We start from the raw sequence: 11,731 nt of genomic DNA, 5'->3' as shown, positions 1-11,731 counted from the left end.
ACTGGGTGGGATAGTGGGTTATCACTGTCCTTTCACACTGAGGGACTGTGTGGGACAGTGGGTTATCACACTGTCCTCTCACACTGAGGGACTGGGTGGGACAGTGGGTTATCTCACTGTCCTTTCACACTGAGGGACTGTGTGGGACAGTGGGTTATCACACTGTCCTTTCACACTGAGTGATTGGGTGGTACAGTGGGTTATCACACTGTCCTCTCACACTGAGGGACTGGGTGGGACAGTGGGTTATCACGCTGTCCTTTCACACTGAGGGACTGGGTGGTACAGTGGGTTATCACACTGTCCTTTCACACTGAGTGATTGGGTGGTACAGTGGGTTATCACACTGTCCTTTCACACTGAGTGATTGGGTGGTACAGTGGGTTATCACACTGTCCTTTCACACTGAGTGATTGGGTGGTACAGTGGGTTATCACACTGTCCTTTCACACTGAGTGATTGGGTGGTACAGTGGGTTATCACACTGTCCTCTCACACTGAGGGACTGGGTGGGACAGTGGGTTATCACGCTGTCCTTTCACACTGAGGGACTGGGTGGTACAGTGGGTTATCACACTGTCCTCTCACACTGAGGGGCTGGGTGGTACAGTGGGTTATCACACTGTCCTTTCACACTGAGGGACTGGGTGGGACAGTGGGTTATCACACTGTCCTTTCACACTGAGGGACTGGGTGGGACAGTGGGGTGGGACAGTGGGTTATCACACTGTCCTTTCACACTGAGGGACTGGGTGGGACAGTGGGTTATCACAGTGTCCTCTCACACTGAGGGACTAGGTGGAACAGTGGGTTATCACTGTCCTTTGACACTGAGGGACTGGGTGGGACAGTGGATTATCACGCTGTCCTTTCACACTGAGGGACTGGGTGGGACAGTGGGTTATCACACTGTCCTCTCACACTAAGGGACTGGGTGGGACAGTGGGTTATCACACTGTCCTTTCACACTGAGGGACCTGGTGGGACAGTGGGTTATCACATTGTCCTTTCACACTGAGGGACTGGGTGGGACAGTGGGTTATGACATTGTCCTTTCACACTGAGGGACTGGGTGGTACAGTGGGTTATCACATTGTCCTTTCACACTGAGGGACTGGGTGGGACAGTGGGTTATCACACTATCCTTTCACACTGAGGGACTGGGTGGGACAGTGGGTTATCACTGTCCTTTCACACTGAGGGACTGGGTGGTACAGTGGGTTATCACATTGCCCTTTCAAACTGAGGGACTGGGTGGGACAGTGGGTTATCACGCTGTCCTTTCACACTGAGGGACTGGGTGGGGCAGTGGGTTATCACACTGTCCTCTCACACTGAGGGGCTGGGTGGGGCAGTGGGTATGTATGACACTTGTCTGTATTGTAGCATTGTATGGTCTTTTAGGCCTCATCTAGGATCAGATCAGTCCCTACAAAGTTTCGACTAGGTTGGAGTTCATTGGCATTGTCATTTCTGACAGTCTTGACAGGTCATCAAGTGAGCATTTGATGGTCTCTAATGGCACCCTGTTGTTCATTGATGAATGAAAGCCATTGGAAGATGTGGTTCAAATGCTCTGCTAATATTTCTGGAATTTGACTTTCCCCGTGAGTACTGTTGATCTCTCTACACTGAAGATTGAGAATGGGAGGAACAGGAGGCTGTTGTGAGAAGTGACAGAGGAGGATTCTAGGAGAAGTTGGCTCCGAAGTGATGGAGGACCCAGTGAAAGAACAGTGAAACCGCAAATATTATATTACTGGAGTGTTTCCTTCCCTCCCTCCTCCTCTGCGCAAAAATAGAGAGCAAGAAGAGCTTAGAAACAGCAGAGCCTCCACAGCATGCCAGGAAAAATGGCAGGGACTCTGGGAAAGCTTGTGGTGTGTGAGGCAGGTAAAATGTGGAAGGTTTTCGATTCTCAAGACATTCAGGACTGTCACATCTGCATGAAGTTCCAGAGGGTAGCAGTCATTGAACAACATCTGGCAAATTGGAGCAGTGACTCTCCTCACTGCATATCATCCAAGAAGGAGGGAGGTTTCTGGAACAGTTGTACCAGAGAGTGGACACTCCACATCACGATAGGCAGGCAAGGCGGAGTGCAGAGATGGCAGGGGAATGGCTGACCATTCACAAAAAGGAAAGGAAATTGCAGGTCCCGGAACCCCAGAATTTGTTGGATCTGTCTAACAGGTCTGAAATGTTTGATTTCTATTTAAGGGACAACCCAATTGAATCAAGGGTGGATGACTCAGGGGAAAACCACAGTGCCATGGTAATCAAAGTTACTCTGAGAAAAGGCAGAGAGGCTGGGAGGCAGATTAGTAAGGTAGATTCTAAAAGGTAGATTCTGAGTGGCTGACTCAGTAGCTCGAGGGATAGACAGTCTAGTTTACAGCTGAGAGTATGGACCTTCTGGCCACTTGGTCTTCCGGACATTGTTCCAACTTGTCATTGTATGCACTTAAAATGAGAGCCTACTGCTGAATCTGACCTGAAGCCATGTGCAGCACAACCCTGACCTCTTTAAGTAGTCAGAGCACGGGTTCATGGTCCATTACTGTTACAATTTACATCCGTAAAGATATCGGTAGAACTTTCTCACATCAAAGATGACCACCGAACCTTCCATCTCTCTTTGGGCAGACCTTTGTTTGGCATCAGCCAAAGTCCAGGAAGCATATGCTATCGGGCATTCCTCTCTGCTGGGCCACGGGTGAGCCAACACTACCCCAATACCATACAGGGAGGCATGTTGGCATCACATCTCACTTGGGATCGCAGTGGGCCAACACCTTAGATGACAATAGCTGCTTTTTCACTTACCAAAAGGGTACTTATCGGCTACCAGACCATTTCGAAGGCTGACCCTTTGTGAACATGAAAGATAAGGGTGCTAAGATGGAGGCATCTTACATAGAAATTTTCCGTAATAATTCACCAACTGAAGGAAAGACCCAAGCTCCAGTACAGATGTAGGAACCAGGGCACCTTTGATCACCCTCACTTTATTTTCCAATGGATGCAAGCTGGTCTTGTAAACTCTATAGGCCAAGTAGGTTACTTGGGGTGACTGGAACACACATATTTCCCTCTAAGACCTTCACATGCCGAGGATAAACATTTAAGCACCACGTCCAAGTTCTCCAAGTGCTCTTTATTGGTCTTCCAAATTGTTGGCACATCATCCAGATAAATGGCAACCTGCGGGTGACCTTGTCTGCTTGAAAATGGCACAGGCTGATGCTACCCCAAATGACAGTCTCACATATTGCTGCAAACCCTTAGGGGTATTAACTGGAGCACACTTCTGGCAATCCTCAACGAATCGCAATTTCAGGTATGCATGGCTCATATCCAGTTTTGTGAAGGACAGCCCCACCCCACCGCCAGTTCTGCATGTAAATCCTGTAATCCATGGGATTAGGTATTTGTCCAGCTGTGAAAAGCAGTTTAATGTTTGTTTCTAATCCACCCAAAGGTGAACCAACCTATTAGGCTACCCATTCCACCAACTCCGCTGGTTTGACGATTCCTTTGCTTTCCAGCCCTTCTCATTTCTGCCTCTACTTTTGTGCTTAAGGGCAAATGGCACCAGGTATGCCTTGCAGGATCATGGAATTGCTTCCTAGTCAACATACAGGCTGGCCTTGGCCCCTTGGATAGTCCCTAGACCTTCCTGAAAAACTAGTAGAAAGTGAGGACTGCAGATGCTGGAGATCAGAGTCGAGAGTGTGGTGCTGGAAAAGCACAGTGGGTCAGGCAGCATCCGAGGAGCAGGAGAATCGACGTTTCGGACATCGGGCCTGATGAAGGGCTTGAAACGTTGATTCTCCTGCTCCTCGGATGCTGCCTGACCCACTGTGCTTTTCCCAGCACCAGACTCTCTTCCTGAAAAACTTCTAGGTATTTACTTAGGACCTCACTTGGGCCTGAGCCTTTTACTATAACCAGTGGTAACTGAGCCAGCTCCTTCTCATAAGGAACTGGAACTGAAGTTGTATCCTTAATCTGTGGGGGACCCCCAGGATAGGTTCACAGCCTGGCCGAGGTCTCATGCAAACTGAAGGGTTGGAGTCGAGAGCAAATTTTGAGAAAGACTGGTTTCGCGATCACTGATCTGAGTCTGCATACAATAAGGACCAGCGACTACAATGGCCTGTTGACGAACATTTGAACCATTTGGCCAAGGTTCGGCTTTGTTTTGGAGTTTTGCTGTGGGCTGACCTCAAGTCCCTCTGTTCAGGATATGCCCTCAGTCAGTCGAGTGGTGTTTCCCAACCTCAGTCAGCCTGACGAGAGTGTCTACTTCCATTGACGTACCTTGTAAGTCAGAAGCTCCACTTGCTGCGTTTTCTAACAACAAAGCCAGCTGCGGTGCCTCTTTGAGTCCAGTTGCGTAGTACCTGACACTAACCCAGCTAGCACAGAGCCGGCTCTCAGAGTGAGCAGAACCCCTAACTCTCCTATTTATATCTGTCAGCCAGGACTCCCTGATTAGACCAAGTTAACAGCCCCAATCAAGGAACTCCGACTCTGACCTCTTTTGCAATCACTACAGATTCCACCGAAGGTTTCAAAAGAGAGCTGGATATATATTTGAGAGCGATGAAGCTAGAAGGCTACAAAGATAGGGCTGGAGAATGCGTCTAGCTGGGTCGCTCTTCTGGGAGCTGGTACAGACATGATGGGCCAAATAGCCTCGTTCTGTACTGTAAACTTTGATGACTCTGATTGGTGTGAACTGAGAGACTGGGACCTGTTGATTTCATGGTGTCACTGAATCTCTGGCAGTCTGAATATGACTGGGGTTTCTGGGCTTTACTGCTTGAGTAAAGTGTCTCGTGTGTCTCTGAGCTCGCACAGCGGTGACTTGTCAATGAAGGAGATCCTGTTGTTTCTGGATCCACTCATCCATTTTGTTGAGAGGTCGAGCCAAGACCTGAATGTTGCCTCGTCATCATTAATGCAATGGGGTGTCCACTTTCACTGTGGATAGGAACATAGACTCGGGAGCAGAAGACCACTCAGCCCTTTGAGCCTGTTCTGCTATTCAATAAGTTTGCAGCTGATTTGGATTGCTGCATATTCGATTGCTGGTCTCCTTCCTATTGGAAAGACGTTGTGAAACTTGAAAGGGTTCAGAAAAGATTTACAAGGATGTTGCCAGGATTGGAAGATTTGAGCTATAGGGAGAGGCTGAGCAGCTGGGGCTGTCTTCCCTGGAGCGTCGGAGACTGAGGTGTGACCTTATAGAGGTTTACAAAATTATGCAGGGCATGGATGGGGTACAGAGACAAGGTCTTTTCCCTGGAGTGGGGGAGTCCAGAACTAGCGGGCATAGGTTTAGGGTGAGAGGGGAAAGATATAAAAGAGACCTAAGGGGCAACTTTTTCATGCAGAGGGTGGTACGTGTATGGAATGAGCTGCCAGAGGAAGTGGTGGAGGCTGGTAAAATTACAACATTTAAAAGGCACCTGAATGGGAAGGGTTTGGAGGGATATGGGCCGGGTGCTGGCAGGTGGGACTAGATTGGGTTGGGATATCTGGTTGGCATGGACAGGTTGGACCGAAGGGTCTGTTTCCGTGCTGTACATTACTATGACTCTATGACTATGTGGATCTGTAAGTGTTAAGACTGATGATGTCTTCTGGACAGAACAACTTAGCATCTCAAAAGGAGTGAGAACCAACATCCAAATCTTCCTCAGTCTCTTTTACAGGGGCCTGTCCTAATCAATGTAACCTGGAATGAATTGCCAACCTGCAATAAACTCAATCTTGTTCAATGGAACAGTCTCTTCTAGTTAGACAAGGAAATGCATCTCCTCTGCAACACTCGACCAAGCAGGTCCTGTCATTCTCTGCCAGAAAAGAGACGGCAGTAGCAATTGTCATCATGAGTAGCAGCTCAGACAGTGAGTGGGCACATCCATACTACAGTGGGCTCAGGTCCCACAAGCTCAACTGCCTCCCCCCAATAACTTTGGATTCCTTGCCCATCAAAAATCTACCTCACTCAGCCTTGAATACATTCAAAGACTCAGCTTCCACTGTTTTCTGGGAAAGAGGATTCCACAGAATAACTGAGGGGAAAATATTCTCCTCATCATTGTCTTAAACAGGAGCTCTCTTAAGGGGAAGTTTTATTCTTAAACTGTGTCTCCTAGTCTTTCTCATAAGAGGAAACATCATTTCAGAATCCACCCTGTCCCATATTTCAATAAGATCACCACTCATTCTTCTAAACTCCAACAGGTAAAGACGCAACTTTCTTCATAAGGTAAGCCCTTCATTCCAGCAAGGAGTCAAGTGAACCTCCTCTGAACTGCCTCGAATCCACTTATATCTCTTTTCAACTAAGGAGAGCAAACTCTACATAGTTCTCCAGATGCGGTCTCACTGCGGGCTTGTACAGCTGACATAAAACTTCCCTCCATTTATACTCTATGAGCCCTGCAATAAATGAAAGCATTCCACTTACCTTCCTAGTCACTTGTACCTTCAAATTGACCTTTTTTGCAATTCACATACTCGGATTCCCAGATCCCTCTGCACCTTTGGGGGTGGCACGGTGGCTCAGTGGAAAGCACTGCTGCCTCACAGCGCCAGGGACCCAGGTTCGATTCCAGCCTCGGGCGATTGTCTGTGTGGAGTTTGCACATTCTCCCCGTGGGTTTCCTCCGGGTGCTCCAGTTTCCTCCCACAAACCAAAGGTGTGCAGGTTAGTGTGGATTGGCCATGCTAAATTGCCCATAGTGTTAGGTACTTTAGTCAGAGGGAAATGGGTCTGGGTGGGTTACTCTTCAGAGGGTCAGTGTGGACTGGTTGGACCAAAGGTCCTGTTTCCACACTGTAGGGAATCTAATCTATCAAATCTCAGCATTCTGCAGTCACTCACTATTTAAATGATCCACTGCTCAGCATATAACTTCAGCAAGAGACCAGTGCTGTTAACACCCCAAACCCCATCCCTTCTGATGACCCTATTCCCATGCCTAGAAATCAGTACCAGCTCTTGTGCTGAAGTCATGAGAATAGTTAGCTTGTCTAACTTTGATCCAGCAGCAATTAAGTGGTGGAAGTCTTGAGAAGCTGCCTCTGTGGGAATCATTGCCCTGACATGCCAGGGGAGCAGTGCTGCAATCCTGCACTGGACAGTCAGCCTATGGTGTTCTCAGTCAGGTTCCTGTTGTTCCACACTCTCTTACTCAGCTTCACCATAGCAGCTGAAACATGAAGTGGCAGATTGTTGGTGACTATGGAGCCAAGCTACGTGAAGTGTGAACAGCTTTCAGTATCACACTGCCACCGCTTTCTGTCTCAGAGACAAGATTGGAGACTGAAGCTGAGAGCTGAGTGAGCAACATGGCACATTTGAGGAGCACCAAGGCAGGGAGGTTCAGAGGAGCATTCAGAAAAGCAGTGAAGAAGAAAGTAAACATCTGATATGCTGTTTTTACTACTTTGCAGGTTCTTACTGTAACCGTACCTGGGATGGATGGCTGTGCTGGGACGATGCTTCTGCCAAATCGATGTCTGCACAGCATTGCCCTGATTACTATCAAGTCTTTGATCCTGCAGGCAAGTCTGTTAACTGCTATTTATCTAATTCCATCCCCATCCACCTCCCAAACGTATCTTCATCTTCAGCGCATTATTTTGTGATCTATGACCACAAAGAGGAAATACTCAAATAGGCTCCTAATGAAAAGAAACACAAACTCTGTTCCTAGTGAGATGCCATCTGTAAAACTGTGAGCAGTTCTGGGCTCCAAACCTTAGCAAAGAGACACTGGCTTTGGAGGAAGTGCACTACAGATTCACCAGAGTGATAATTGGACTCCAAGGGTTAAGAGATGGGGAGAGATTAAACAAATTTTAGCTGTCATCCCTGTAATTAATAGGCCAAGGGATGATTTGATCAAAGATTTCAAGATATGAAGAAGAGATAGGGGAGATGGAAACACTTGGTGGGGTGGCACGGTGGCTCAGTGGTTAGCACTGCTGCCTCACAGCACCAGGGTCCCAGTTTCGATTCCAGCCTCGGGCGACTGTCTGTGTGGAGTTTGCACATTCTCCCCATGTCTGCATGGGTTTCCTCCGGGCGCTCTGGTTTCGTCCCACAATCCAAAGATGTGCAGGTCAGGTGAATTGGCCATGCTACATTGCCCCATAGCGATAGGTGCATTAGTCAGAGGGTAGTGGGTCTGGGTGGGTTACTCTTCGGGGGGTCAGTGTAGACTGGTTGGGCCGATGAGCCTGTTTCCACACTGTAGGGAATCTGATCTACTTTTCACTTGTGGGTGGGTGCAGGTGTCCAGGACTGAGGGGCATAATCAAAAATTAAATACACGTATCAACTTTCTGATTTCAGCTTTGCCGTGCATGCTGGTTAGACAATAGCGATCCCCTAACACCTAAAGGATTCTGAAGTGATCATTGGAATGTAGGACCAGAAGGAGACCATTAGCTCCCTGAATTATCCCACCATTCAGTGAGATCAGGGCTGATCAGTGACCTAACTCTATAGGTCTGCCATTGTCCACTTTTAACTTAACAGCTGTAACAAGTACCCATCATTGTCACTTTGAAGTTTAATCATTGATTTCACACAATCGCCATGAGAGCATGAGAATCACAATCTCCTCCTGTCCTGTATAGAATCATAGAATTGTACAGCACAGAAACAGACCCTTCAGTCCCACTTGTCCATGCTGACCAAATATCCCAAACTAATCTAGTCCCATCTGCCAGCATTTGGCCTATATCCCTCTAAACCCTTCCTATTCATATACCCATCTTTTAAATGTGTAATTGTACCAGCCTCCACCACTTCCTCTGGCAGCTCATTCCATACACACACCACCCTCTGCATGAAAAGGTTACCCCTTAGGTCCCTTTTTAATCTTTCTCCTCTCACCTTAAACCTCTGTCCTCTAGTTTTGGACTCCCCTACCCTGAGAAAAAAGACCTTGGCTATTCACGATTTTATAAACCTCTATAAAGTCACTCCTCAATCTCCAACATTCCAGGGGAAACAGCCTCAGCCTATTCAGCCTCTCCCTGTGACTCAAACCCTCCAACCCTGGCAACATCCTTTTCTGAACTATTCCAAGTTTAGTAACGTCTTTCCTATAGCACGGAGACCAGGATTGAATGCAATTTCACTCCTGACTGGTCTGTCTCTAATTTTTGATTATGACCTTCAGTCCTGAACACCTGCCCCCACCCACAATAAATGGAAAGTGTTTCCATCTCCCCTATCTCTTCTTCATATCTTGAAATCTTTGATCAAATCATCCCTTGACCTTCTAAATTCCAGGGATGACAGCTAAAATTTGCTTAATCTCTCCCCATCTCTTCACCCAGTTGGAGTCCAGTTATCACTCTGGTGAATCTGTAGTACACTCCCTCCAAAGCCAGTTTCTCTTTGCTAAGGTTTGGAGCCCAGAACTGCTCACAGTTTTGCAGGTGGCATCAAACCAGGAACAAAAACAGAAATTGCTGGAAAAACTCAGAAGGTCTGGCAGACTCAATTCTGAAGACAGGTTACTGGACCCAAAACGTTAACTCTGATTTCTCTGCACAGATGCTACCAGAGCTGCTGAGTTTCTCCAGGAATTTCTGCGTTTGCTTCTGATTTCCAGAATCTGCAATTCTTTCTTTATCTTTGTTTCATGATCTAGCCAGGGCTAAGTGTAACTAAAGCTTGTATTCTAACCCACTAGGTATAAAGACCAGTATTCCATTCACCTTTTCAATGTTTTTTTTGTACTTGGTCATGACATTTAAATGATCTAAGTATCTGGATCCCCAAGTCTTTTAGTGGGCTAGTGTAGGTTAGGTGGGCTTGGATCGGCGCAACATCGAGGGCCGAAGGGCCTGTACTGCGCTGTATTCTTCTATGTTCCATGTTCTATGTTCTATGTTCCTCCGCGTTTCTAGCTTTTCCCCATTTAGGGAGAATCCTGTTTGATCCTTTGTAGGTCTAAAATGGATGAGTGCACATTTTCCAACATTCAAATCCATTTGCCAGTTTTGCTTTTCCAACTACGCTGTTTACAATGCTGCCCATGTTTTATGTTCTTGACACATTTGGATATGCCTATCTCATCAATTCAGCGAACAGCTGAGGCCCCAATGCAGTTTGCTATGGATCACCATGAGTCATGTCCTGCCAGTCGGAGGATTTGTCCATTGTCACTACTCTCGGTCTCCTTCTGCTCAGCCAGTTTCCTATCCGGTCAATAATTTGCCTTTGGTTCCATGAACTTAAGCTAACAGTCGCTTATGAGTTATTTTATCAGTTGCCAACTGAAAGTCCACAGTCAACACGGTTACCATTAGACTAGCCTTTTTACTTTCCAAATGTTCATTGAATTCAAATTTCACGATCTGCCATGTTGGGATTTGAACCCATGTCCCTGGAATGCTGAATTACTAGTTCAGTGACATTGCCATTCCACCACCAAATGAATGAGCACTACAAGCTCATGGCAATTTCAATGATATTTCCCCACACTCTGCTTCCTGTAAGGAATCCATTCTATTCTTCTTGTTCCTCTGTTTGCATTGCCTCCATTCTAATGATGCCACCTTCCACGCAAGTGCTTCTGATATATCATCCTTTCCCCTCAGCAGAGAATTCTCAACCACTGTGATTGACAGGGGCCCCCTCTACTCTGTCTGAGAAATAGGTTACATTCCTGGTCTCACCTTTCCCTTTCCTTCTCTCATCCACACTTTTAACCCAGCAACCTCGAAATGCAACAGATGATTCTCTGCCATTTCTGCCTTCTCCAAGGTGGTCCCTCCGCCTCCCATATCCTCACCTGCCCTTCCTTTTTCAGAATCCTAAAGGGCCTGTTCCCTTCGTGACCCCTTGCTCCATTCATCATCATCCCGGACACTTCCTTCCATGTTGTGGTTCTGTTCGCCGAACTGGGAATTTGTGTTGCAGACGTTTCGTCCCCTGTCTAGGTGACATCCTCAGTGCTTGGGAGCCTCCTGTGAAGCGCTTCTGTGTTGTTTCCTCCGGCATTTGTAGTGGTTTGAATCTGTCGCTTCCGGTTGTCAGTTCCAGCTGTCCGTTGCAGTGGCCGGCATATTGGGTCCAGATCGATGTGCTTATTGATTGAATCTGTGGATGAGTGCCATGCCTCTAGGAATTCTCTGGCTGTTCTCTGTTTGGCTTGTCCTATAATAGTAGTGTTGTCCCAGTCAAATTCATGTTCTTGTCATCTGCGTGTGTGGCTGCTAAGGATAGCTGGTCGTGTCGTTTCGTGGCTAGTTGGTGTTCATCGTTAGCTGTCTTCCTGTTTGTCCTATGTAGTGTATTGTGCAGTCCTTGCATGGGATTTTGTACACTACATTAGTTTTGCTCATGCTGGGTATCGGGTCCTTCGTTCTGGTGAGTTGTTGTCTGAGAGTGGCTGTTGGTTTGTGTGCTGTTATGAGTCCTAGTGGTCGCAGTAGTCTGGCTGCCAGTTCGGAGATGCTCTTGATGTATGGTAGTGTGGCTAGTCCTTTGGGTTGTGGCATGTCCTCGTTCCATTGTCTTTCCCTTGGGCATTTGTTGATGAAGTTGCGCGGGTATCCGTTTTTGGCGAATACATTGTATAGGTGTTGTTCTTCCTCTTTTTGCAGTTCTGGTGTACTGCAGCGTGTTCAAAAGGGCCACAACATACTGCAGTACACCAGAACTGCAAAAAGAGGAAGAAGAACACCT

The 11,731-nt window shown here is 47.2% G+C and overlaps 1 protein-coding gene across 5 annotated transcripts in view; it reads left to right on the top strand.

The window, feature by feature from the left end:
• LOC122543404 (calcitonin gene-related peptide type 1 receptor-like) overlaps positions 1-11,731 on the top strand; it is a 96,238-nt gene that overhangs the window by 50,667 nt on the left and 33,840 nt on the right. For all 5 annotated transcript variants that reach the window (XR_006310015.1, XM_043682109.1, XM_043682108.1 and 2 more), the window contains one exon: positions 7,474-7,584. Coding sequence is in view for 4 of the 5 variants with exons in the window: in XM_043682109.1 (XP_043538044.1) it covers positions 7,474-7,584 (111 nt within the window). In the remaining variant the exon portion in view is untranslated. The remainder of the gene's footprint in view (positions 1-7,473; positions 7,585-11,731) is intronic.

The sequence above is a fragment of the Chiloscyllium plagiosum genome, chromosome 43, assembly GCF_004010195.1.
Source record: "Chiloscyllium plagiosum isolate BGI_BamShark_2017 chromosome 43, ASM401019v2, whole genome shotgun sequence".
Taxonomy (NCBI): domain Eukaryota; kingdom Metazoa; phylum Chordata; class Chondrichthyes; order Orectolobiformes; family Hemiscylliidae; genus Chiloscyllium; species Chiloscyllium plagiosum.
The sequence above is the reverse complement of the archived record's forward strand: the minus strand, read 5'-3'. Positions and strand labels throughout refer to the sequence as shown.